We start from the raw sequence: 27,462 nt of genomic DNA, 5'->3' as shown, positions 1-27,462 counted from the left end.
TCTGACCCCAGGAATGTGTCAATAAAGTTTCCCCTTCCTGGGACAATGAATTCACGGTGTTCTTATTTCAATTTCCAGGAGTGTAGATGGAAGTCGGAAGGTGTATGATCCGCACTGTAGGATAGATGAGGAATAAGAGTTCACTTAAGTTCTGTGAGTTCCTCTCGGGTGTGCACACTTCAGTGAGGCCTTGCGGTTGTCATGGACAAGCAGAAATTCTTTTGCATTTTTGCAGCGATGAACACACTGAGGAAGTCACAGCTTTATGCGGTCAGCCTGCGCGCAGGAGATATGCGCGACCTTTTTGCGATGATGACAGACACCTCGCACAACGACTCGCCAAGCTTTTGTACACTGCCAGGTCTCCGTAGACATTCTGCAAGCGCCTATGAATATATGCGACACTCTGGTTTCCCGCCAAAAGAAACTCAATGACAGCTCTTTGCTTCGAACGCACCTCCGCTACAGACGCCCATTGGAACATCATGAAACTATAGGGGCGGAAGCGAGAATACTCCACGATGTCCCACAACGAATTCCACATTTTTTTTCCATCGAAATTGGCCGAGAAAGAAAAAGTGTTGCATTAATTATTGGACGCCATTCGTAGTTTCAACCACATTTGAGATCACAGCGCCACTTTGTAAGTAGGCTGTTTAGGTTCTTATATTGGTTACGCCGCCGCCACGTAGCGCTCTCTGTATGAAAATCACTGGCTGTGCTGTGTGCAGTCTGTGGCTAGTTTGCATTGTTGTCTGCCATTGTAGTGTTGGGCAGCGGCAGCTGGATGTGAACAGCGCGTAGCGTTGCGCAGTTGGAGGTGAGCCGCCAGCAGTGGTGGATGTGGGGAGAGAGATGGCGGAGTTTTGAAATTTGTACTACCGGATGGCATGAACTGCTATATATATTATGATTATTAAGGTAAATACATTGTTTGTTCTCTATTAAAATCTTTCATTTGCTAACTATGCCTGTCAGTAGTTAGTGCCTTCCGTAGTTTGAATCTTTTATTTAGCTGGCAGTAGTGGCGCTCGCTGTATTGCAGTAGTTCGAGTAATGAAGATTTTTGTGAGGTAAGTGATTTGTGAAAGGTATAGGTTAATGTTAGTCAGGGCCATTCTTTTGTAGGGATTTTTGAAAGTCAGATTGCATTGCGCTAAAAATATTGTGTGTTAGTTTAAGCTCAGTCCTGTATAATTTTTCTAAGGGGACGTTTCAACTTGAAGGAATACACGCTACTATTTTAACGATTTCCGGTGGCACTAGTACGATGGTGAGTCTCCTTGCATGTATAAACTCCTCCTTTCTTCCTGTGTTGGCAACTGCACTATTTCACTCCATAGATTATGCCGAGTAAGTAACTCCTGAAGTCTTGCGAGAGAAAGATAACTGTACAACCGTAAGTATTAATCATTATATAATGGAAATTAACAAAATCAGCTTACTGAAAAATGCAGGTGACTTCAGTACGAATTTTGTTAAGGTTTTCATTAGAAGATAGCACACCATAAGAAGGAAAAACAAGCACAATAATCAGGATACTAGCAACATTTTTAAAACAGTTGAAGTGATCTGTTTATTTCAGCAACGAATTTCCTCCGAAGCGGACAAGTCTATATTTCGCCGGATGGGCGGAGACAGCAAGTGGACAGAGGAAGCCGTGTTCCAGCAATCCGTGACACAGCAATCCGTGACAATGACGTAAAAGCGGACTCTCAACTGAACGATACTCCCACGTGGGAAACGCAAAGAAATGTGTTATTTTCATCTACTAGTCAATCTCCGTCACGAGTCAGCGTTTCCAGAAACGCGCAGTGTAGAAAGAATGGTGAATGAGATTTTGTCTGCCGTCCACAACGCTAAAATGCTCACGCATAATGTAATGGCCTCAACGAAGCGGTAACTTAATGGTGGGTGGACATTTATTCTTGGAAGCTGTCGTTAGCTGGAGACGTAGATCGTAAATGAAATGGATGTTTGCAACAGTCCATTTCAAGATGGAAGTTAGTGTATCTTCAGGGATGTAAGTTTTCATCAAAAGAGAATAAACAGATAGCGTCTAACCAAGTCTACATATATATTGGAAACAGTAGTTCATCGAGAAACGGGTGGTCCTCGCATAACAATACATAACAGCCCAATTAAGGACAGCGACGAGACAAATGTGTGATTTTTATCTGCAGCATTGGTCAGACTGCATACGCTTACGAAGACAAACTATATGGCACGACAGCTTAATTCAGACAAACGGACCCTGACGCATCTCTTGGGACGGGCGGTGTTTTTTAAATCCACCAGTAGCTCACTTCTTATCTTCGAAACTTCATAGACGCTATCCTGCGTACTTTGCTGGACTTGCCCTCGTGGGATCCAAAATATAGCGGGAAACAGCATACGTATAGTCTGTGGTTTCTTTCTAAATAAATTTTCAGTTATCTTGGAGTGTCTTTTAATTAGTCACTGTGACAAATGAAAACTGTGTGCCGTGGCAACATTCCAACCAGGATTTTCGACTTAAGCAAACAGGAGATATATTGTATAACTGAATAAAGGAAGATCGCGATTTAATGTCCCGTCGACGACGAGGTCATTAGAGGCAGAATACAAGTTCGGATTGGGATAAGATGAGGAAGGAAATCGGCAGTGCTCTGTCAACCATACCAGCATTCCCTTTAAGCGATTTACAGAAATCACGTAAAACCTAGACGCAGATGAGTGGAGGGGTGCTTGAACCGCTGTCCTTCCAAACACGAGTCCAGTGGTTTAGCCACTGCATCACTTGGCTCGGTTGGAATGACTGATGCTTCATGCAGGACTGTGCGACGTTCTTGACTGGCTGTATAGACTGCAAGTTGCCCATGAACGACAAAAATCCGGGTTTGTATCCCGGTCCAGTACATAGTTCCAAGTCATTTAGATGTAGTCTCATCTGCAAAGTAAGAATTGCGTTCTGTACACTTAATTCAGCCTATTAAAGAATGTTATATGACAAATCACAGAAAAAAGAGTCATGTTGGCGCTACATAATTTTTACAACCGCTTTCTTTTTCGCATTGTTACTACGCTCAAATTCCGAGTGGATATGTAATGTGACTGACGCCAAAACAATCTTAGAAGCCGTCGCGAAATACTAACGCATTTAAATAAATGTAACAGCAATTCACACGTGGCTTTCTTCCAGTAATGACCGATGAATTGGTGGTGTTTCCCATCAAGTAGAAGATAGGATTTTGGGAGAGACGGTGAGAAAATAGTAGTACTGCGATTTCTCTGCAGGGACTGAAACATGTATGATGATGATAATCATGAAGAAATCCCATACTCGTTGACAGAGCGTAGGGGATGATGCGGGAGACCCGCACCGCCGTACGAGGCAAGGTCCTAGCGAGGTGGTTTGCCATTGCCTTCCTCCGACCGTAACGGGGACGAATGACGAGGAAGAAAACGACACAACACCACCCAGTCATCTCGAGGCAGGTGAAAATCCCTGACCCCGCCGGGAATCGTACCTGGGACCCCGTGCTCGGGAAGCGAGAACACTACCGCGAGACCACGACCTGCGGACTAAACATGTATGAAACATACATAAATCGCGTCTAAATACTATGGAATAAAAACAGAAATAACAAAATCGGTTTTCACTGCAAAGAAAGTTGGGCATTTCGTATAACGTTGAACTATTAATACACTGGCTTCTCAACCTGTTGATAGTTTCACTTTTTTAACTAACTGGTTGCAACAGCAAGCGTCAATCACATATGAACCGAAGCGGTAACTATGCCGAGGATTGATTAGTAAAAATTGTGAATTGTATTCCTTTAATGTTGCGTTATGATATTCAGGTGAAATCAGAGACATCACATGTAGGCAGTCGCACTAAGAATGTAGATAATGCAATCGCAGAAGACTCCGCTGACGAGTTCAGAAACGATGTGCGCTCTGTATGATACAGACATCGCTGATAGCCACTCGCGATTTTCAACTACATACATCACTTCTGAATCAGTTTTAATTTCACCTACCTCACATTTCATATGCTAACAACTGCGGTAGTGTCTTCGATACTGCCTGCTATAATCCTATTCTATCTTCATAAAACTGGGATACCAGTAAACAGGTCATATTTGAGAGTCAACCCGTAGGTCTGATTCATTGGTAACCATGATTCTTCTTGATAGCATGTGCTTACATAAAACTGAGACTGCTTGCTTATTACTAGCAATAAGCAACTGCTTTCCATCCCCGAACCGTGACCTTACGCTCTGACAGGTTTCATCAAAATCAGTCAGCTCGGTAGCAATAGACAATCGGTTTACTATGGACTTGTTCTTGCGCTGTATCGAAAAGCAAAAACGGGGGATCTCCATTTATAAACGAAACGCCTTTTTCTTGCTCCTTTACAGTTTTAAAAGAAGAACGATGAAGATCTTTGTCAAACACTCAAATCTGCAGACCATTATATATGTCCTGGTGTCCGCAAATATAAGGATGTGATTTTGACACCAAAAAATTACAAAAAGTCCATACAGTTGGCCGAAAGGACCCCCCCTCCTCCTGTTTGTATGCATGGTCGTGAGCGTGCGTTCCATGCTTTGCCGGACTATGCTGAAAATCTCACTTCTGAAAAACAGTAGGTACGTTTTTTCAGTAAAACGTTGTAAGAAATACTGACCGAATGATTCCATTGCACACGTTATTGCCGATCAAAAGAATCAGTCAAACAAAAAAACAAATACAAAGACCATCTGTAAAGAAGAATGTAAGTAACGGTGTGTGGCGCTATCAGGAGTCAGTACACAGAATTCATTTCGTAACTCGTTAACGAAGGATTTTCGGACTCAAATCCATGTAGACTTTTTGTAAAGTTTTGGCGTCGGAAACACATCCCCACATATCTGGATAACAGTTTATAAACAGTGTCATTTGCGAAAATCTGGAAACGTGTAGCAGAGCCAACGAAGGTGTCAGAACACCAGTACATGGTGAAAATTAGGGACAAAGAAGAGTTTCCAGCACGCAGAACTACAACTATAATACATCATTACGCAAAAAAAGAGAAAAACAAATCCGGATAGTTACAGAGGGATTTCCATTTTTGGATTGCACATATAAAGTCTTGTCAATAATTCTGTAGAATGGCTGTAAAGACTAGCATGAATAGAAAGTAGGAGAGAACCATTGAGGAATTAGACCCTGGACAATGGCATGGAACAGATAATCACTTTGAAATCTGATAATGGTTGTCTAGAACAGATGACACAAAGAAGAAGTAATAACCTTTCCAGACTTCAAAAAAGCCTAGGATTGTATCCACCGATTGGAAATATTAAGGAACTTTGGACTTCACTCCCAAATGATAAAAAATGATAAAAATGTACACACAAACGTTAAATCCAAAATAAAATTCAGAGGAGAATTATCTGAGCCGTTTAAGATTTAAGCAACTGAAGACAGGGTGATGATCTATCACCACTAACTTTAACTGTGTGTGCTCTGGAGTACCTGATAGGACAATGGTACCAGGGAAGTCCTAAGAAAATACAAATTAGAACCAAGAAAGACCTAATGAATTTAAATTTCTCAGGATTTGCAGATATCTTAGAGTTACTAGTTAATAACACACAAGAAGCCAGAAATCAAATAACAAGCCTGCAAAATATAATACGAAAATCTGACTCCAGGTATCTTTCGTAAAAACTAAGATGATGATAACAGATGCACTATTAATAAAACGGGTAACAGTAAACATCAGAGAAATAAAAATAGTGAATCACTTTAAACACCTAGGACAAATTATATTAGACAACTTGAACGAAAAAACTGCTCCGCAAGAAGGTATTAATAAAATGATTATAGTGTTAATGACTAAAATGGTCTACAAACAATAAGAAAAGCCTACGAATCGAAACAAAACTTAAAAAATTAACAATCCAGTCGCTCTGGTGGAGATAACATACACAAGTGACACTCTTTTAAAGTCATTCAGTGTAGCAGTCTCGATAAATATCTAGAACTTGTATATATTAAAAACAGGTATTATAAAGAGGGACAATGGAGGACATTTCGACATGAAGCGGTGTACGGGCAAATGGAATCTATTAGATATGCTACACGTAAAAAGAGGATACATTTCTTTGACCAAGTCATGAGGACACCAGAAACGAGATTAACGAGACTAATTTTAGAGAAACTCTGGAATGTGAAGCAACAAATAGGATGGACCAAGGAAATTAGAAACGATATGGAAAATCCAGAAATAATCCTGGATGATCTGGAAAATAATAAAGAAAATCTCAAGGTACTGAAAAACAAGAAAAGAAAATTTAAACCAAAAAAATAGACAAACGACACAGAGTGAAAAGGGTAGTTGCATGCCAAAAGACGGAAAATATCACTACGGATCAAAAGATACTGAGCAATTCGAAAGGAACGAAACATGCACTTGTCAAAGATAGTGACCAGCAAGCGAATCTTATCGGGAGCTCACTGTGACACACACACACACACACACACACACACAGACAGAGACAGAGACAGAGAGAGAGAGAGTGAGAGAGACAGACAGACAGAGAGAGAAAGAAAGAGAGGGAGGGAGGGCAGAGAGGGTAGTGGGTCGACGAGTGCTTACCTTACAGTGGCAGCTCTGCCGGTACATGAGGCGGAAGCCCTTGCGCTGCTTGGGGGTGACGCTGTCCCAGGGCAGGTAGAGGTCGCACAGGTTGATGTGCGCCTTGCCCCCCGCCAGCTGGCCGGCCAGCACGTACGTGCGGTTCGTCTGCAGCCGCACGCCGCACATGCTGTCATGCAACGACGTCCAGATTTTGCCCGCAGACAGCGACACCGCGTCCTTCTCCGAAGCCTGCCGAGCACACGTACAGAAGTAGTGTCACAGTCACTTGCACGGCAGGGCAGGTCAGAGTCCGAAGCGGACGCTTCCTGCCCTGTCACTTGTATTACAGCACTTACCCAGATCTCTCAAAAACTACGCTATAGCCTTACACTTATACACGCTGTTATGGTAGAGATAAGCAAACAGTTACCCCTGCATGTAGTTTAAACACGTCGGATGCAAAATTACACACCGCCTGCAGATATAACGCAAATACACTACTGGCCATTAAAATTGCTACACCAAGAAGATCACGTGCTACAGACGTGAAATTTAACCGACAGAAAGAAGATGCTGTGGTACGCAAATGATCAGCTTTTCAGAGCATTCACACAAGATTGGCACCGGTGGCGACACCTGCAACGTGCTGACATGAGGAAAGTTTCCATTCGATTTCTCATACACAAACAGCAGTTGACCCGCGTTGCCTGGTCAAACGTTGTTGTGATGCCTCGTGTAAGGAGGAGAAATGCGTATCATCACGTTTCCGACTTTGATAAAGGTCGGATTGTAGCCTATCGTGATTGCGGTTTATCGTATCACGACATTGCTGCTCGCGTTGGTCGAGAACCAATGACTGTTAGCAGAATACGGAATCGGTGGGTTCAGGAGGGTAATACGGAACGCCGTGTTGGATCCCAACGGCCTCGTATCACTAGAAGTCGAGATGACAGGGATCTTATCCCCATGGCTGTAACGGATCGTGCAACCACGTCTCGATCCCTGAGTCAACAGATGGGTACGTTTGCAAGACAACAACCAGCTGCACCAACAGTTCGACGTTCGACGGGTTCTGTTTACAGCATCATGATGATCGCAACCGTGTTTGGCGACATCGCGGTAAGCGCACATTGGAAGCGTGTATTCGTCATCGCCATACTGGCGTATCACCTGGCGTGATGGTATGGGGTGCCAGTGGTTACACGTCTCGGTCACCTCTTGTTCGCATTGACAGCACTTTGAACAGTGGAGATTACACTTCAGATGTGTTACGACCTGTGGCTATAAGCTTCATTCGATTCCTGCGTAACCCTACATTTCAGCAAGATAATGCACGACCGCATGTTGTAGGTCGTGTACGGGCCTTTGTGGATACAGAAAATGTTTGACTGCTGCCCTGGCCAGCACATTCTCCAGATCTCTCACCAACTGAAAGCGTCTGGTCAATGGTGGCCGAGCAACTGGCTCGTTGCAATACGCCAGTTGCTACTCTTGATGAATTGTAGTATCGTGTTGAAGCATGGGCAGCTGTACCTGTACACGCCATTGAAGCTCTGTTTGATTCAATGTCCAGGCGTATCAAGCCCGTTATTACGGCCACAAGTGGTTGTTCTGCGTACTGATTTCTCAGGATCTATGCAGCCAAATTGCGTGAAAATGTAATCACATGTCAGTTCTAGTATAATATATTTGTCTAATGAATACCCGTTTATCAACTGGATTTCTTCTTGGTGTAGCAATTTTAATGGGCAGTAGTGTATTATGTAACATCGTCACTAGTCTCGATAATGCCGTTAACTGGGCAAGGAGGGTAGTCCACAAGTTTCGTCAGATACGCCATTTGCGGCTGAAGCCACTTACTGATAATTACATCCAGCACAGGCACCAACTGCGACGATGTTAACTGCTACGTTTCACCCCCCCCCCCCCCTCAAATAGTCCCAGACATTTTCCGTGACGCCATGATGCAGCACAGGGTGACTCAGAAAACAAGAACACATTTACATTGCTTATTAAAAACTGTAAAAGATAGAAAGACACTGCGCATGCCACTGGATAGAGGAATATTCAAAGTTCTGATACAGCTGCGCTGCTGTTTGTGACAACGTGGTGTCTACACGACAAGAGAAATCATTTTTTTGTGTTGGCATTTGCGTGAAGTCAGTCCATTGTTCAAGACCAACGTGCATTCCGCCACTGATTCAGCAATCGCCGCACAAGCAGTTTTATGACTGCCATACAGAATTCTTCGAAGCTGAATTCGTATGCAAAGGGAAGAGCACTGGTCAACCACGGCATGTCGAGCGTATCTGAGGTCACACGGAGCCCTCCAAAGTCCACAAGACGGGGAGGTCAGGAACTTCAGATTTCTCAAATAACTGTGTAGTGTGTTCTGAAACGACGCCTGCATATGAAGCCTTCAAGCTGAAGTTACTGCAGTAACTGTGTCCCGGCGACCATAACAGAAGGTACGAATTTTGCATTTCAGTTCTCCAGCGTGTCGCAGAGGACACTTTTTCTGATCGACTCTTACCGAGCAGGGTAGCGTTGTGGTTGCCACTGGCCAGGCGTAACACTCGCCTCAGCACCACTCTAGTCGGGATCTTTCTCCGACCACTGTTCTTTTGCCATATTTCATGGCTCCGAGAGGTAAATAATTCCTCGTTTACCCGATGGACAGTCCGCACCAATACACCAACAAATCAGGTAAGTGTGGTCATGGGCAAGTAAAAACAAAGTGGCTCTTTTCTGTCGTTCTATCACGTCTGTACATCGATCCATCTTACTGCACTGATTCCATGCTTCCCACTGGCAAATGAACTCGACTCCACTGCCATGACTTGTGTGAGTGGTGAGTTTTTTTTTAATAAAGAGCAGCATGCACTTTACATTAATAACGAAAGTTATTATTTCCCCACCTGTCTCGGTACAGTGCACACATTGCAGACATAAAGTTTCATTTTGGAAAGGTACAGTCCTCAAAAGAGATAATCACGAACAAGGAAGCCAGCACTGTTAAATTCACCATTATGTGAGGGTTTTGTCAGAGGAGCATGAATAAATAACTTCGTAATTTCTGCTGATATCAGTGAAGTGTCACGGTCAACTAAAACCAAATTAATTGTACATGAAGTAATTTTAAATGACAGTATCAACTTGGAAGCAGCACAGTACAGAAAAATTTACAAAAAAAAAAAAAAAAAAGAAATGTAATGAGACAGTAAACTGCAACAGTCATTAGCGGCATTATGCACTGAACAGTAAAAATAGAGACAAAGAGACAAAATGTGAAAGACTGAAAGAACCAAAGGGAGAGAGAGAGTCAGAGAGAAGAAAGAGTGGGTTCGTGTGTGCTTTTTTGTTTCTACTGTATGTCAGATGTACCACTATGACAGTTCCGGGTATGTTACGTGATAGCACAATAAATAAATTGAATTATTTTATCTTAAGTTTTAGTACTCTATCAAAGAGCGAGTTAATCCTTGACATCAGTGAATCAAAAGGAAACACTGTTAATTTATTAACCCCAACTTCGCTCACATAGAACAGTTCCTGTTGTTTTCACACCCTTACCAGTTCTAATCATAAAGCAAAGATATACTTTGAGAAAAGCTAACACAGAAATAATTGAAATGCGAAAACTACAAACTGCTGGAGCGAGAAAGTGCTTATGTAGTCTGCAGCTGGCAGCCATATCCTTACCTTGAATATCCTCTTGACCACTGTCCGGTAGACGCGGTCTCTGTCCGTCACGATTTCCTTCTTCACTCTCGTCAGAATCACTGCAACACACAATACGTCCACTCACTCCGATCGTTATACTGCTACAAGCCGATGATTAAAAAAAAAAGGGCAACATCTACGTATCGCAATTAATACTGTAAATGGAGCACAACTAACTTGGCTTACAGCTGCCATTATTCGGAAAATGACTGCAAATACTTATAGTTCGCGATTTGCGTAAAATGAAATTGATGCGATGAAAAATCATTCCCATCAAAGATAATTATGTAGTACATTTCTTGCGATCCCACTGACCCTAGACTGTTTACAAATGCTCAGTAACTATTAAAGACAATAAGTGAGTTTGGGATGAGTATTAAAGATGAAGCGCGCGCGCCCACACCGACACACACACACACTCTCTCTCTCTCTCTCTCTCTCTCTCTCTCTCACACACACACACACACACTCAAACACACACACACGCACACACACACACACACACACACACACACACACACACACACACACACACACACACCAAGGGAAGTGGCGTAGTCGTTAGCACATTGGACTCGTTTTCGTAAGTATGACGGTTCAGATCCGCGTCCGATCATACCGGTTTCAGTTTTCCATGACTTCCCTCAATCACTCCACGCAATTTCCGGGATGGCTCCTTTCAAAAGACACGGTCGAGATTGTGTTCTGTCTCTAGTGACATCGATATCGACCAGACGTCAATCTCTAATCTTCCTTCCTTTCGTTCTACAGTACACTCTTGCTTATCTAAAATATGTAAATCACCAACAATCTTCACTTCCACAAGTGACCCAACTTTTCCAAAACAGCCGGCATAACTGCGAATACTAAATATCTTGCGCAAGAGCTCTCTGTACGAGGGTCACACTGAAAGTCACAAGTAACAATGTTACGAATACTTCTTTTTTGTCGTCGCCTTGTCCCGTGTCTTAAAATCGACCATCCTAATCATATGGTGCTGTCTAACCCACTGGTAGTCATCGCCTTCGCAAGACTTCGCATCTCCACAGCACTTTGAATATTCGTACCAGCTGATCTGACGTCTTCCTTTCCCTTTTTGTGTGCGCTTTTCACAACTCACAACTAGGGTTATATTGCGACGACTTTATATCTACCTCTCATAAATACGTTACACACCTTGTCTTTCAATGTTTCTTCTCCAGCCCATCGCAACATGGTCATTTTTGCTGAATGGTGCTTCAATTCGCGAGTCGTTTTTGACGCCCAGTCTTTACTGACAGACAATACAGCTTGTCTCACAGCAGCTATATAAATTTTGTCCTTTGATTTTTATGGGTATATTTACATAGCACAGAAATCCTGAAAGCATATATGCCACTTTCTTCACATTTATGTTATTCTCTCACTTTTGTGTGTTTGAATTGATCCGTCCCCTGGTGTTACTAATCCAAGATGTTCAAAACTTTTAAGTTGTATTTGTAGCGTTGTCTAGCTTAATATCTGTAGTTTATGTGGCAGTGTAGCTGAAGTTGTACATCATGAATTCGGTCTTCGTAAGCCATTTGATTCGAATGCCTTCCCTCATTGCTCAAGATTCTCTCGAATTTTCTGGATGTTATTAGATATAATGCCTACATATGATCATGCAAAACACTGTAACTCTGGATCTTTGTGGTTAGGTAATTCATTACAAAATCAAACTTTAATGGAATTACGGTACATTCCTGACTGGCAATAACATTCACTTCTAAGTTGCGAAACTTTTTATGCAAGTTTTAATATTGTTGTATGTGTCAATGATAAGTCGTCTGTAGAGTATATGCACTTAGAACTTACCCTATCATTACCATCGTACTCGATCAAATCCCTTTTTTATATCTACAGACCAACCAAAAATTTTGCTTGTATTCTGGAGATTTCTCCATCACTAGTCTTATTCCATAAACATCATCCGTATTTCCTTTTCCTGCTCCGTATCCCAAATGAACCTTTATTAATGAGATATTTTTTTTTATACGGGCTATTTTCAAGGGCTCTTTTCCAATATGAAGAGGCATGATGTGTTTTCATTTATGGCCTTTTCTAATCTCTGACTGTCATGAAAACTCTTTATTGATTAGTAGAGTGTTATAGTCATTGTTACAAATATTAATTTTCATTGTGTAGCACTCCGTCATCAGGCCTCAAGTGGCCCATCGGGACCATCCGACCGCCGTGTCATCCTCAGATGAGAATGTGGATAGGAGGGGCGTGTGGTCAGCACACTGCTCTCCCGGTCGTTACGATGGTTTTCTTTGACCGGAGCCGCTACTATTCGGTCGAGTAGCTCCTCAATTAGCATCACGAGGCTGAGTGCACCCCGAAAAATGGTAACAGCACATGGCGGCCTGGACGGTCACCCATCCAAGTGCCGGCCACGCCCGACTGTGCTTAACTTCGGTGATAGGACGGGAACCGGTGTATCCACTGCGGCAAGGCCGTTGCCTTTCATTGTGTAGACAACCCGTTTATATCATCTTAATTTACAGCGTATTCTGACACTTTTCAGAATAGTCTCCATTTCTTTGCATACGTTTTCGCCACCGTTCTGTATGCTTGAAAATGAGCCCCTTCAGATTGTCATGTCGCTTTCTACACTCCTGAAAATTGAAATAAGAACACCGTGAATTCATTGTCCCAGGAAGGGGAAACTTTATTGACACATTCCTGGGGTCAGATACATCACATGATCACACTGACAGAACCACAGGCACATAGACACAGGCAACAGAGCATGCACAACGTCGGCACTAGTACAGTGTATATCCACCTTTCGCAGCAATGCAGGCTGCTATTCTCCCATGGAGACGATCGTAGAGATGCTGGATGTAGTCCTGTGGAACGGCTTGCCATGCCATTTCCACCTGGCGCCTCAGTTGGACCAGCGTTCGTGCTGGACGTGCAGACCGCGTGAGACGACGCTTCATCCAGTCCCAAACATGCTCAATGGGGGACAGATCCGGAGATCTTGCTGGCCAGGGTAGTTGACTTACACCTTCTAGAGCACGTTGGGTGGCACGGGATACATGCGGACGTGCATTGTCCTGTTGGAACAGCAAGTTCCCTTGCCGGTCTAGGAATGGTAGAACGATGGGTTCGATGACGGTTTGGATGTACCGTGCACTATTCAGTGTCCCCTCGACGATCACCAGTGGTGTACGGCCAGTGTAGGAGATCGCTCCCCACACCATGATGCCGGGTGTTGGCCCTGTGTGCCTCGGTCGTATGCAGTCCTGATTGTGGCGCTCACCTGCACGGCGCCAAACACGCATACGACCATCATTGGCACCAAGGCAGAAGCGACTCTCATCGCTGAAGACGACACGTCTCCATTCGTCTCTCCATTCACGCCTGTCGCGACACCTCTGGAGGCGGGCTGCACGATGTTGGGGCGTGAGCGGAAGACGGCTTAACGGTGTGCGGGACCGTAGCCCAGCTTCATGGAGACGGTTGCGAATGGTCCTCGCCGATACCCCAGGAGCAACAGTGTCCCTAATTTGCTGGGAAGTGGCGGTGCGGTCCCCTACGGCACTGCGTAGGATCCTACGGTCTTGGCGTGCATCCGTGCGTCGCTGCGGTCCGGTCCCAGGTCGACGGGCACGTGCACCTTCCGCCGACCACTGGCGACAACATCGATGTACTGTGGAGACCTCACGCCCCACGTGTTGAGCAATTCGGCGGTACGTCCACCCGGCCTCCCGCATGCCCACTATACGCCCTCGCTCAAAGTCCGTCAACTGCACATACGGTTCACGTCCACGCTGTCGCGGCATGCTACCAGTGTTAAAGACTGCGATGGAGCTCCGTATGCCACGGCAAACTGGCTGACACTGACGGCGGCGGTGCACAAATGCTGCGCAGCTAGCGCCATTCGACGGCCAACACCGCGGTTCCTGGTGTGTCCGCTGTGCCGTGCGTGTGATCATTGCTTGTACAGCACTCTCGCAGTGTCCGGAGCAAGTATGGTGGGTCTGACACACCGGTGTCAATGTGTTCTTTTTTCCATTTCCAGGAGTGTATATGCCCTCCAGCGTCCCACAGTTTTGGCCTCGCAGTTCTTGCACAAAACGAGAGAAGTAGTAATCAGATGGTGACAAGTTGACACTGTAGGTTCAAATGGCTCTAAGCACTATGGGACTTAACATGTGAGATCATAAGTCCCCTAGACTTAGAACTGCCTAAACCTAACTAACCTAAGGACATCACACACATCCATGCCCGAGGCAGGATTCTAACCTGCGACTGTAACAGCAGCGGACACTGTAGGATCAGTGACGCCAACAGAGGCGTAGCGTTATGACGCTACTGGATAATCTTACCGCGCTGTACTCGTCGGAGCTTCCAAAGTGGCTGGACGCAGAAGGCAGCATGTTATGGCCTGTCCAATTTGAATAAAAACCACGCGAATGCAGCGTTCTGCATTCCACAAAAAGCAGCCACTAACTTCCGTAACATACCGCATTGTCCTTGCTTTCTCTTTTTGCGCAGATGCAAATGGTGCCATTCCATACACCGAAATTGTCTTCCAGACTCATAAAAAATGGAACAAATCTTCATCGCGTAGCACAACACACTCTGCATGATGGGACTTATCGAAACTTCCTTATCTTCGGTCAACAAAAATTGTACCCAAAGACTATATACCATTCGCTAAATCCAAGCTTTAACGATTTCTTGCATGCGCTATGTCCTACTGCAGGTTTCACTGCGACTTCAAACACACGTCTGTCTGTCTAAAGGATTCCATGACTCTTTTCTTGCTCTGTTTCTTTGAGATAGACACAGGAAGATCGCTACGAAACTCACCTTGAATGCCAGTGTTCGCATCTCTGAAGTGTATTCCCCACCTCTTATAACTGCTGGAGCCCATGCACGCATCTCCTCCATATGCAAACTGAGACAAACAAATTTCAGCAGCCGTTTTTTCCACTTAAAAAAGGAGTTTAATGACAGAACGCTCCCGAAACGAAAAACAGATGTAGATTATTTTGTAAATACAGCCTGGGCTCACATGATAGATATTAGTTGCGTCACAGTACCGTATGACAAGATGTAGTGTAAGGTCTGCAGATGATGGAATTTCAGTTGCAACAAAGGGCTGCTGACAACCTAGTGTGTGAGAGTCACATATTCGCTGTGCTGCAACATTTAACTGGCATTCATGTATTAGCCATCCACCCGGTATCTCTCGCTACAATCCACCACCGACCTCATCGATCGCTTGCCGTCGTGACGGACCGGCGTGAAAACAAGTTCATGATCGACCCTATACATGCACTACTACCACTTGTGGTAGTTCTCACATTCAGCGAGCGACGTCATCCACAGACAGTCTGTTTACGTGGACTATTGCTCCTAGGGGACGATGTCTTGCAGTGACTCCTGTTCGTCTTCATCAGCTTGTACAATGTCGTAACCCGTTCACCTAACTCATTGCCCGTCGTCAACGCCATTGCTCCAACTAACCGCACTCCGTCTATCTGTTCTCGTTCCATGTCACTAAGAGTTGTTTTACTTTGCCTTACTCACGTCCGGACGCCTGCATGTACGAATACTTAAACCGCACCTAGAGGACTGCAAACTGGCATGCTTCACTAGTGTAAAAAGCAATAGTCATAGTTCAAGAATCATCGCTTACATCACGTGTTTGCACTGCGTTCTTTGGAACAAAAAGTTTTCTAATAAAAAAAGCTATATCTAACCTATATACGAACATTCAGACTGTCGATGATGATTTAACAACAAAACGAACATTACTGAATAAACTTTTAATGAAAGATGTGATGGTTTCAATGTGCCATCATCTGTAACAAATGTTGCTCTACCTCCTACAGTTTGGACAAACCTCTGTACAGAATGAGTTTATAGAACAAAAGCTGCATCTAATCACATTTCTCAACAATATTCGTCTATGATTATCGCTCAAATCCGTTTACCGACAGTGCTGAGGCGATCCCGTATTGTTTTTCATGCAGATGAAGCTATTATTAAAACGATATGTACTGATAACCACTTTCTCGTCCATTATGGTCTGATGAGATACATACTGCTATTGTTGTAGGAACCTACGACTTCTTAATGAGAAAACTTAAACGACAGTAACACTCTAACTTTTTACAACTCTTAGTTTTACTAGAACGTTAGAACTGGAGCGTTTTCATCTTCCACTTTCATCGACAACCTCTCCGCAGCCCGTGGTCTAGTGGCTAACGTTGCTGCCTCTGGATCACGGGGTCCCGGGTTCGATTTCGAGATTTTCTCTGCCCGGAGACTGGGTGTTTGTGTTGTCCTCATGATTTCATCATCGTCATCATTCGTGCCAGTGGCTAGATTAGACTGTGGAAAAACTGGGACTTTGTACAGGTGCTGATGACCAAGCAGTTGAACGCCCCACAAACCAAACATCATCATAGACAGCCTCTGCTCACATCTCTTATTTTGAACTGTATGCCCGACCATAAACGGCATGCATAAGTTCCATCACGTAGTTACTGCGTCTGCAGCCTTTACCTGCATTCAGAAGCGAGGAAGAGACCACGGTATGGCAGCCGGCTAATGGCGATGACATTTCGCAACAGCCCGCTGAATGCCACACCCGTCTCCCTGAAAAGGCTTCTCCACCAGAGAATTACGAGTGTGGCATTCATTGACAAGTCGTCCAATATCAGCAGAGCATAATCCTGATCAGTGCCTCCAGTGTCAAGCTACACTTCTATTCAGTTGCTCTTTTATCTCCCATAGGAGTCCAGCAACCATGATTAATATTTTGTTCCCTTACTTCCATTGTGGTTCACGCGACTCTCATTTAGTTCCTGTAGATGCCTACGAAATCTTATCCATGCTAGAACTTATCTGTCGCTATATTATGCTTTGTTATACAATATTCTCACAATTCTACTTGGTACTTTGATACCTGTTGGTTTTTCAAACCTTTCTTAAAATTGCCCATCAATCGCTTTTTTCGCTTCGAGTCACAACAAAATTAAACTGCTATTGTGACAGAGTTACACTAAAAGCCGCAAAGTTTAAGGATCAGGCTGTCTGTATTGGTTAAAGTTTTTTTTTTACCTTTACCATAGGTTTGTGCTGGCGAAAAATTTGATTCGCACCTTAGTCAAATGGTTCAAATGGCTCTGAGCACTATGGGACTTAACATCTCAGGTCATCAGTCCCCTAGAACTTAGAACTACTTAAACCTAACTAACCTAAGGACATCACACACATCCATACCCGAGGCAGGATTCGAACCTGCGACAGTAGCGGTCACGCGGTTCCAGACTGAAGCGCCTAGAACTGCTCGGTCACCAGCGGCCGGCGCACCTTAGAATTTCACGTTAACCCGTAGGTCCCCTAACCGTTGATTATGTAAGACTGTTCGTAGTTTGATACACCAATACTTGAGTGACAATAATTGTTTTAGTACGAAGCTGTTAACACCGATGGCCACCATGAAGACTTCCGGCTAACCAGTGCTGGTAGAAAGTACGCGGTGGCTGACGTTGAAGTGCAATGCTTTGAAGAAACATGGTGGCTTGCATGTAGTTTGAAGCGGAGGTTTTCTCCAAAATGCACAGTGGTAGTGACTAGCGTATGACCGAGTCGTCATTGGAGAGAGCATAAACAGGAGACGCTGCAGAGAATTTCAGCGTTCATGTCAATATTTGTTCTGGAGAACGGGCTAGTTGTCGCCACATATACTGAAGCTGTTCAAATGCACCCTACGAGCAATGAGACGATGCGAGTTCATAATATTTAAGAGTTGAGGCATACAGCATTCCATGTGCGACGAATTCCTCGTTACTATATTCGTTTCCTTCAAGTTATGTTTCTCAAAAAAATGGTTCAAATGGCTCTGAGCACTATGGGACTTAACTTCTAAGGTCATCAGTCCCCTAGACTTAGAACTACTTAAACCTAACTAACCTAAGGACATCACACACATCCATGCCCGAGGCAGGATTCGAACCTGCGACCGTAGCGGTCACGCGGTTCCAGACTGTAGCGCCTTTAACCGCTTGGCCACACTGGGCGGCTATGTTTCTCAGGTAAATAAGAAAGTCAGTAGTTGGCGGAAAAGCTGATACTATTCAGGGAATACCAAACTATAGGTAGCCATTTTCTTGTCGAAATTCACATAGAAAAAAGGACTCTAGACTAACGTATCTTTACATAAGTGTTGCACACGACGACTTCCTGAATGTGGCCTAGCATACTATCATCAGCAAGAGCTATGATCACGTATGTAAGTGGTACAGAAATGTCACTCGAAGTGCGTCTGGGGTTGAAACCGAGATATCGCATCGGAGGTTGACACTCAACCAGACAAGCGTAAAATTGACAGAAGACTTGGCTTTCATGCAAGCTGATGGTTTGTCACGTGCTCTATCCTCTGCCGCATTCTCACCGACCGATCGACCAATTTCCTCTATTCATTATTTTGTCCTCTGACACCACACACACACACACACACACACACACACACACACACACACGGGCACATATGGCAAGGTGTTAGCGAATATGCATAAGACTCACGCAGTAATAGATATTGTACTATCGTTGGTGAACTGATGCAGTAAATTCCTCAGACAGATTATCTAATTTAGAAAGAACTCCACTTCATTACAGAGGCGTAAATAGAAGGCTTACGACATTCTTCCGACACGACGACCGAAGCATCTAGAGCGCCTGTTCTAATGCTGGACTCGAAGCATTAGCTACAACCTCCTACGGCCTACTCATAAGCGACTGTTGGATATATAAGATCGGTATATACTTATATGTATGTATATATTGACATACCGTAATTTGCCCTGCAGAACTGGTCCTGAGGGTGAGCCAGCATACACGAACATCCCGCCGCAACTTGCAGGGCTGCCAACCACGCCGCTAGCAGTAGCGCCAAGCGCGCCACCACACACATCTGAAAAACGAAAACAACTCAAGTCAGCAACAAATAGTTTGCAAAATACCGACAATTTTCAGAAGTTACAGTCTGTTTGCTTAATTAATGACTTGTCTGCAAGACACCAATTTTATGAAGGCTTTACGAAGTATTACAACATTTTACAGGAGAAACCACATACTCATAAACAGTAGCATCACCTGCGACCAAAATCACAGTGTGAAAGCTTAGAGCTGGCACAACGGTTAAGGTACTGGTGTTTGACGCTGGGAGGCCAGCAGAGGGCACTATAGCTAGGGAACACGACTAACTAAATTTACGACACTGGTTAGTCATGTTCCCTAGCTATAGTGCACTCTGCGGCCTCAGTTATTTGTATAACTATCAGACAAATCTTGGCCGTCGCCAGCACTTAATATGTACCCACATATAAAGATTTTGAGGCTGATGCCTAAATCAGAATATTTTATGATACGTATGACTGGTATACAAGGCTGTTAATCATATAAATATGTATCACCAGGCCTATTATAGATTTTGCTTCAACTAGTCGAGCTTAGTTGGTTACACTTATGCTTTTTATTTTTAGCAGATCTGAAGATGGCAGTAGACGGAATAGGTACTAGTAGATTGTAAAAAAAAAAAAAATTGTATGATCGAGACGGACCTTTACAAATAATGCGAAACTTATTGTCATCTAACGAATCTGTAAATTTTCTTTTTTGTGTTGTTCATAGCCGGCCAGTGTGGTCTAGGCGCGTCAGTTTGAAACCGCGAGACCGCTACGGTCGCAGGTTCGAATCCTGCCTCGGGCATGGATGTGTGTGATGTTAGGTTAGTTAGTTTTAAGTAGTTCTAAGTTCTAGGGGACTGACGACCTAAGATGTTAAGTCCCATGGTGCTCAGAGCCATTTGAACCATTTTTATTGTTCATAATACTGCGAAAATGAAGCTTAATAAAACATTTAACCAGATCAAAAACGGGGTATTTATTGTGAACATTTTGCTTTCTTTGTTTGGTGTAAACACTTCAGTTCCAATCCGATCAGGATCGTGTCTCTGCTTTTGTAACATTATACGCCCTCACCTTATTTAGTGTCAGCTTTTTGCTCCCATCTTCCACCACGTTTTTCCCTGTCATCACTGTAACTTCTTTTCTCCTTCCCATTATCAATAATTTTAATGAAGTTGACAGCGAGCTTTTGCTGCTGTTGACGAAGACACTTCCTGCGACGACTTCTCGTGTCTGCATTGGGAGGTAACAAAGCCATATACCTCACGTTTGCTTGCGTACTATCAATGTAGATGTAGAATGACTATCTATACGAGAGGAGAAAAATCACAACACCAAGAAGGAATTTGGCGACTTTCATTCGAAAGTTGGCAGGCGTGTTTCTACATCTGAATTTCGTGCCTGTCGCACAAGGGCCGCGCTATTTGCGCGCTATCATGACGGTCCATTTCAGGTTTGCTTTAAATACACGATGTAACGGTCGTGAGCGTTAGTTACCTTTGAGAATGTGCGTGGAGAGTTTATGTTTGTCAAGAATGCCTTTAAGACACCAAAGCGCTATTATCAACACCTCTCTGAGTTTGATGGAGGTCGTATAACTGGGATACAAGAAGCTGGACGTTCCTTCTGCCATACCGCAGAAAGACTTGCCAGGACTTAACTTCTGAGCTCATGAGTCCCCTAGAACTTAGAAGTACTTAAACCTAACTAACCTAAGGACATCACACACATCCATGCCCGAGGCAGGATTCGAACCTGCGACCATAGCAGTCGCGCGGCTGCAGACTGTAGCGCCTAGAACCGCTCGGCCACTCCGGCCGGCACTTGCCAGGAATGTAGCCACTGTATGTGACTGCTGGCAGCGACTGTCACGGTAATGTACGGATGCAAGGAAGATCGGGCTCCGGGCGGCCACGTGGAACTACCGAGAGGGAAGACCATCATGTTCGGCGTATGACTCCGGCGCTTATCCTAGCCAGACGCCCTGAACCGTGCATTCCACTGGCCCCAGACCACGTCATTTATGACTTCAGTGTGTCAAGCGAGAGCTCATTGGAGGGTACGGTGTAGATCTGTTGTGTTTTCTGATGAAAGCTGATTCTGCCTCGGTGCCAGTGATGGATGTGTGTTGGTTAGGAGGAGGCCAGTTGAGGACCTGTCTGCGTGCTGGACACACTACAGCTACACCTGACGCTATTCTGAGATGCGATTTCGTATGACAGCAGGAACACTCTTGTGGTTATCCCACGCACCCTGACTGCAAATCTGAACGTCAGTCTGGTGATTCGACCTGTTGTGCGAAGAACAGCATTCCCGGCGGTGTTTTCCAACAGGATAGCGCTTGTCCACATACCGCTGCTGTAACCCACATGCTCTACAGACGGTGGACATATTGCGTTGGTCTGCTCGATCACCAGATCTGTCTTCAATCGAGCTCATATGGGACGTTATCGGACGATAACTCCAATGTCATCCTCAGCCAGCATTAACCATCCCTGTATTGACCGACCATGTGCAATACGCATGGGATTCTATATCCACAAACTGACATCCAGGGCCGGCCGCGATGGTCTAGCGGTTCTGGCGCTGCAGTCCGGAACCGCGGGGCTGCTACGGTCGCAGGTTCGAATCCTGCCTCTGGCATGGGTGTGTGTGATGTCCTTAGGTTAGTTAGGTTTAAGTAGTTCTACGTTCTAGGGGACTTATGACCTAAGATGTTGAGTCCCATAGTGCTCAGAGCCATTTGAACCATTTTTTTTTTTGACATCCAGGACCGGTACGACAAAATATATGCATGTTTTCATGTTTGCATTTAACATCCTGGCGTTTACAACATTTATTAATGTACCAGCATTTCATATTGCTCGCGATTACATTAACCTATGATCTGCATTGTTTATCACTTACGTATCTCACCAAGGAAAATTTATTCCCCAAATTTCATTTCTCTCCATTAATAATTTTTTGGTGTTACGATTATTTCCGTCAGTGTATTTCTTGCTGATACTCCACACACAGTAGTGCAAGGGGAAAAAATTTCGCGTCCTAGACTTTCGCTATTCACGCATGACAACTTTGGCATTAAGCATGACGTTTTTATTTATTACTACTTTACTACTATGTTCCCAACATATTTTTCGATACGATTCCCACATATACCAGTAAATTTACCTGCAAAACTAGGTTTTCCTAAAACGGATCGCGATTCTTTAAGATACGGAGGTGAGGTTACTTGTTGCTCCGAATTGGAATGTGACTACCCGGTCACGTGACCTACCCAGCTCCCTCTGCACCCGGGTCAACCATTCGCTTTGTCGGGTTATAAATGCAGCCTTCGGTGTTTCGATTGACGACGTGCCGATGGTAACGTTGTGTACGCCTGTGGGAGTAGGTGCAGACTTTCCTGAGGCAGAGGAACATAACGGCAGCAGCTTCAAAGGGCAGCGGCCCGACCGCCAGGGCTGCCCTGCGCAGTGTTATGCTGTTACTCGGTGGGAGCGCGCCGCCTGTGCAAACACAGCGCGTACAAACGGCCCCGTTCCAGGATGTGGGAGCCGCCTTATTAACTGTGCGGACAGCCGGCGCAGAGGAGCGCTCCCGGACCGGAACATCTGCTGCACGCGCTGCCACGGTAAGCTGCAGCCACGCGTTCATACTGATCACACACACATATACGTGAAAAAAATAATGGAAACTGTTTTCCCTCGAAATATGGGATCCGCTGCCTCAGTCCGAAAGTGATTTTTAGCAGCTGAACATCTGCCAACCGGCAGTAGTCCCAGGTTTGTCAGATATCATTCCCGTGCCCTTCACTGGAGATCTGAAACTTTTCTGTAGGGATCAACATTGATTCCGCTCACAACGTTCTTGTGCATCTCAGCTCGCTCTGTTCGTTCGTTCACGAGACACTGATGCCCAGGTCAATGTCGTGTTTCTTGCCTTCCAGAACGCGTTCCATAGGTTTACACACTGTCGCCTGGCGGATAAAATACGTGCGTATATAATATTACAGCAACTTTTGACTGGTTTGAGGAGTTATTCCTCCCTCCTCTTTATCAATCTGCTCCTCCCTCTCTCTGTCCATCTTTCACTCCCCCTCCCCCTCTTCTTTCTGTGCCCATTTCCTACTCTCGTCTTTCACTGTCAGTCTCGCATTTCCTTTCTCTGTGCATCTTCTCCTCCCCTCTGTCTTTTCATACCCTCCTCTGCCCTCTCTTTACCCATCTCCTCTTCTTCCTATCTGTGCCTTCTCCTTCTTCCCCCTCACTGTGTGGCCATCTCCTCGTCCTCCTTTCTCCCTCCAAATTATCGCACTGACCCCTACAGGAGGTTGGTTGTTGGTTCTTACATATATAGCACTTCTTTCAGATTGTAAATAATATCGTCCAAACTTGATTCAAATCGTTTCAATGGTCGCCTAGGGGGGTCCGTCGCTATACTCGCATCCTTTCTGCTTGTGCCTGCGCCGTTTTTCCCGCGGATACGCAGGGTCGGCATGGTTAATCGGATGTGGCAATATTAGTTGAAGGGGTGGCTGGATGCCCTTCCTGCCGCCATCCCGTACCCCCTGGGGAAGGAATTAGTGTAGCCCAACTGTCTGCGACTAGTGTAATCCACGGAAAGTGTTCAGATGTCTGCGAGTCGTGTAACTGAGGGGGGACGTGCGGACCAGCCCGGTATTCACCTATGGGGATGTGGAAAACCGCCTAAAAACATTCAGGCTCGCCGACACACCGGCCCTCGTCGTTAATCGGCCGGGCAGATTCGATACGGGGTCGGCACACCTACCCGAGTCCAGGAAGCAGCGCGTTAGCGCGCTCGGCTAACCTGGCGGGTCCGTCACTTTACTCGCATCCGCATATGTCAAATAGATTTCCCACATATTTAACATATTTCAAGCGTATTTATACACATACTTCACATGTATGTCTAGCGAATTTCACACGGCAGTTACATTTTCACGTAGCTAAATGTTTATGACGTCGTATTTTATTAACTATGCCCCGTATAATGATATAATTGTATAAGTACATTCAGCGGCTTATGTGGATGGTGTCTGCAAAATGTGTTGGGAATAGAGTCAGTAGCAACGAAGTAATAAATTAAAATCTCTTGCAATATGCAGTAGTTTTTCATGCATTCTGTGTTTACAAGTATGATGTAGTATCTCCTGAACTAAGTTTCGTCCAGCATTGTAATTTTTCCGATACATTAAGTCACATATATGGATTCTGTCTTCAAAATGTGTCACATAAAAAGAAATTGAATTGGAACGTCATGCTCCATGTGGCAGTTTTACTGCATGAAATGTGAAAATGTAGTAAGCGACAAATTCTTTTCCTTTCATCATTTTGTGGGAGTCCTCAGAGAGAAAACGTTTCGTAAAGGCTTCAAGTTATTTGCAAAGTTTGTTTCAAGTCTCTAAATGCTCTCATTCTCAAGTGGTAGATAACGCAAGTACAGGTATTCTCACGTCGTAGACTACACAGTTTCTTCGCCCACAGCCCCTTATATATGTCGCAGGTCTAGAAAACTGTGCAGATGCACAGTATCCGACGCTTCATGGAGGGGTTGGCAGTTGGCCCTGAACGTAAATAAATGTAGTATACTGCACATAAATTGGCGGGAAGACCAGTTATTTTATAACCACGCTATTCATCAAAACTCACTGGGAGCAGTCACGTGCATTAAATATCTCTGAGTGTGTAGCGATTTAAAGTAGAACGATCACGTATATTCATACGAAAATCAGATGTCAGAAAGAAATTCGTTGGAAGAATACTCAGTAAGTGTAGTCCACCAACCAAGGATTTATCCTACAAAACCCTCTTTCGATCTATACTTGAATATTGCTCGTCATTGCCGGCCGCGGTGGTCTAGCGGTTATGGCGCTGCAGTCCGGAACCGCAGGACTACTGCGGTCGCAGGTTCGAATCCTGCCTCGGGCATGGGTGTGTGTGGTGTCCTTAGGTTAGTTAGGTTTAAGTAGTTCTAAGTTCTAGGGGACTTATGACCTGAGATGTTGAGTCCCATAGTGCTCAGAGCCATTTGAACCATTTTTTTGCTCGTCGTTTTGGGACCCGCCCATGTAGGACTGATAGAGGAGATCCGGAGAAGAGCAGCGCGTTTCGTCACACGTTCGTTTAGTAAATGTGAGAGAGTCACGGAGATGTTCATACTATTACTGTGCTTGACACTACATGAGAGCCATTGTTGCAACACGGTGTGTTTCGTTAAAATTCCTAGTGCGTTTGTTCCTACATGAGCCAACCAACATATTTCTTCCTGCCACGCAGACCTTGCGAAAAGGCCGTAAAGCTAGAATTACAGAGAGCTCGCACGGAGGCTAACCAGTATTATCCCTCCTGCCCACGGGAACAGGAAAGCAGGATAGTGACAGGGATGTACAGAGTATCTTCCGCCATACACTACGATGTGGCTTGCGAAAAGGAGAGGTTGATGTTTCAGAGGAACTCCTGTCTCGTTAAAATATAAATAGATACATAAATTTTGTTTCCATTTGAGTCGGACACAATAGATGAGCGAGCCCTCGGCACGTGATCTCGGTTACTCGATGAACTTCCGGGAATACGGCCGGCCGTCGTTCCCTACAACGCACGATATTTCATCTGGACGCCGGACATCTGTATAGAATACTGTCTTCGGCTGCCCCCGTCGCAGGATACACAATACTGGCCATTAAAATTGCTACGCCACGAAGATGATGTGCTACAGACGTGAAATTTAACCGACAGGAAGAAAATGCTGTGATAGGCAAATGATTAGCTTTTCAGAGCATTCACACAAGGTTGACGCCGGTGGCCACACCTACAACTTTCTCACATGACGAAAGCTTCCAACCGATTTCTCATACACAAACACCAGTTGACCGGCGTTGCCAGGTGAAACGTTGTTGTGATGCCTCGTGTAAGGAGGAGAAATGCGTACCATCACGTTTCCGACTTTGATAAAGGTTGGATTGTAGCCTATTGCGATTACGGTCATCGTCGCGACATTGCTGCTCGCGTTGGTTGAGATCCAATGACTGTTAGCAGAATATGGAATCGGTAGGTTCAGGAGGGTAATACGGAACGCCGTGCTGGATCCCAACGGCCTCGTATCACTAGAAGTTGAGATGACAGGCATCTTATCCGCATGGCTGTAACGGATCGTCCAGCCACGTCTCGATACCTGAGTCAACTGATGGGGACGTTTGCAAGACAACAACCATCTGCACGAACAGTTCGACGACGTTCGCAGCAGTATGGACTATCAGCACGGAGACCACGGCTGCGGTTATCCTTGACGCGGCATCACAGACAGGAGTGCCTGCGATGGTGTTCTCAACGACGAACCTGGCTGCACGAATAGCAAAACGTCATTTTTTCGGATGAATGTAGATCCTGTTTACAGCATCATGATGGTCGCATCCGTGTTTGGTGACATCGCGGTGAGCGTACATGCGAAGCGTGTACTCGTCATCGCTATACTGGCGTATCACCCGGCGTGGTGGTATGGGGTGCCATTGGTTACACGTCTCAGTCACCTCTTGTTCGCATTGACGGCACTTTGAACAGTGGGCGTTACATTTCAGATGTGTTACGACCCTTGGCTCTACCCTTCATTGGACCCCTGTGAAACCCTACATTTCAGCAGGATAATGCACGACCGCATGTTGCAGGTCCTGTACGGGCCTTTCTGGATACAGAAAATGTTCGACTGCTGACCTGTCTAGCAAATTCTCCAGATCTCTCACCAACTGAAAGCATCTGGTCAATGGTGGCCGAGCAGCTGGCTCGCCACAATACGCCAGTGACTACTCTTGATGAACTGTGATATCGTATTGAAGCTGCATGGGCAGATGTACCTGTACACGCCATTCAGGCTCGGTTTTGACCCAATAACCAGGCGTATCAAGGCCGTTATGACGGCCAGCGGTGGTTGTCATGGGTACTGATTTCTCAGGATGTATGCACCGAAATTGCGTGGAAATATGATCACATGTCAGTTCTAGTATAATATATTTGTCCAGTGAATACTCGTTTATCATCTGCATTTCTTCTTGGTGTAGCAATTTTAATGTCCAGTAGTGTATCAACGCGATGTATGCGTTCTGTGCCCGTGAATATCGAGACCGACCGCACTTCCAACACGGCAGCGCCCTCTCGGTGT

At 44.9% G+C, this 27,462-nt stretch overlaps 2 protein-coding genes across 3 annotated transcripts in view; one reads left to right on the top strand and one right to left on the bottom strand.

Moving 5' to 3' along the window:
- LOC126095771 (synapsin) overlaps positions 1-27,462 on the top strand; it is an 859,815-nt gene that overhangs the window by 296,060 nt on the left and 536,293 nt on the right. The gene's annotated exons all lie outside the window — the stretch shown is intronic.
- Positions 1-27,462, bottom strand: part of LOC126095772 (metalloproteinase inhibitor 3) — a 362,787-nt gene that overhangs the window by 14,900 nt on the left and 320,425 nt on the right. For both annotated transcript variants that reach the window (XM_049910578.1, XM_049910579.1), the window contains 3 exons: positions 19,175-19,295; positions 10,313-10,392; positions 6,629-6,859 (listed from right to left, as the gene is read on the bottom strand). In XM_049910578.1, coding sequence (XP_049766535.1) covers positions 6,629-6,859; positions 10,313-10,392; positions 19,175-19,295 — 432 coding nt within the window. The remainder of the gene's footprint in view (positions 1-6,628; positions 6,860-10,312; positions 10,393-19,174; positions 19,296-27,462) is intronic.

Source organism: Schistocerca cancellata, chromosome 8 (assembly GCF_023864275.1).
Source record: "Schistocerca cancellata isolate TAMUIC-IGC-003103 chromosome 8, iqSchCanc2.1, whole genome shotgun sequence".
In the NCBI taxonomy this organism is placed as follows: domain Eukaryota; kingdom Metazoa; phylum Arthropoda; class Insecta; order Orthoptera; family Acrididae; genus Schistocerca; species Schistocerca cancellata.
This window is presented reverse-complemented; position numbering and strand designations above follow the sequence as displayed.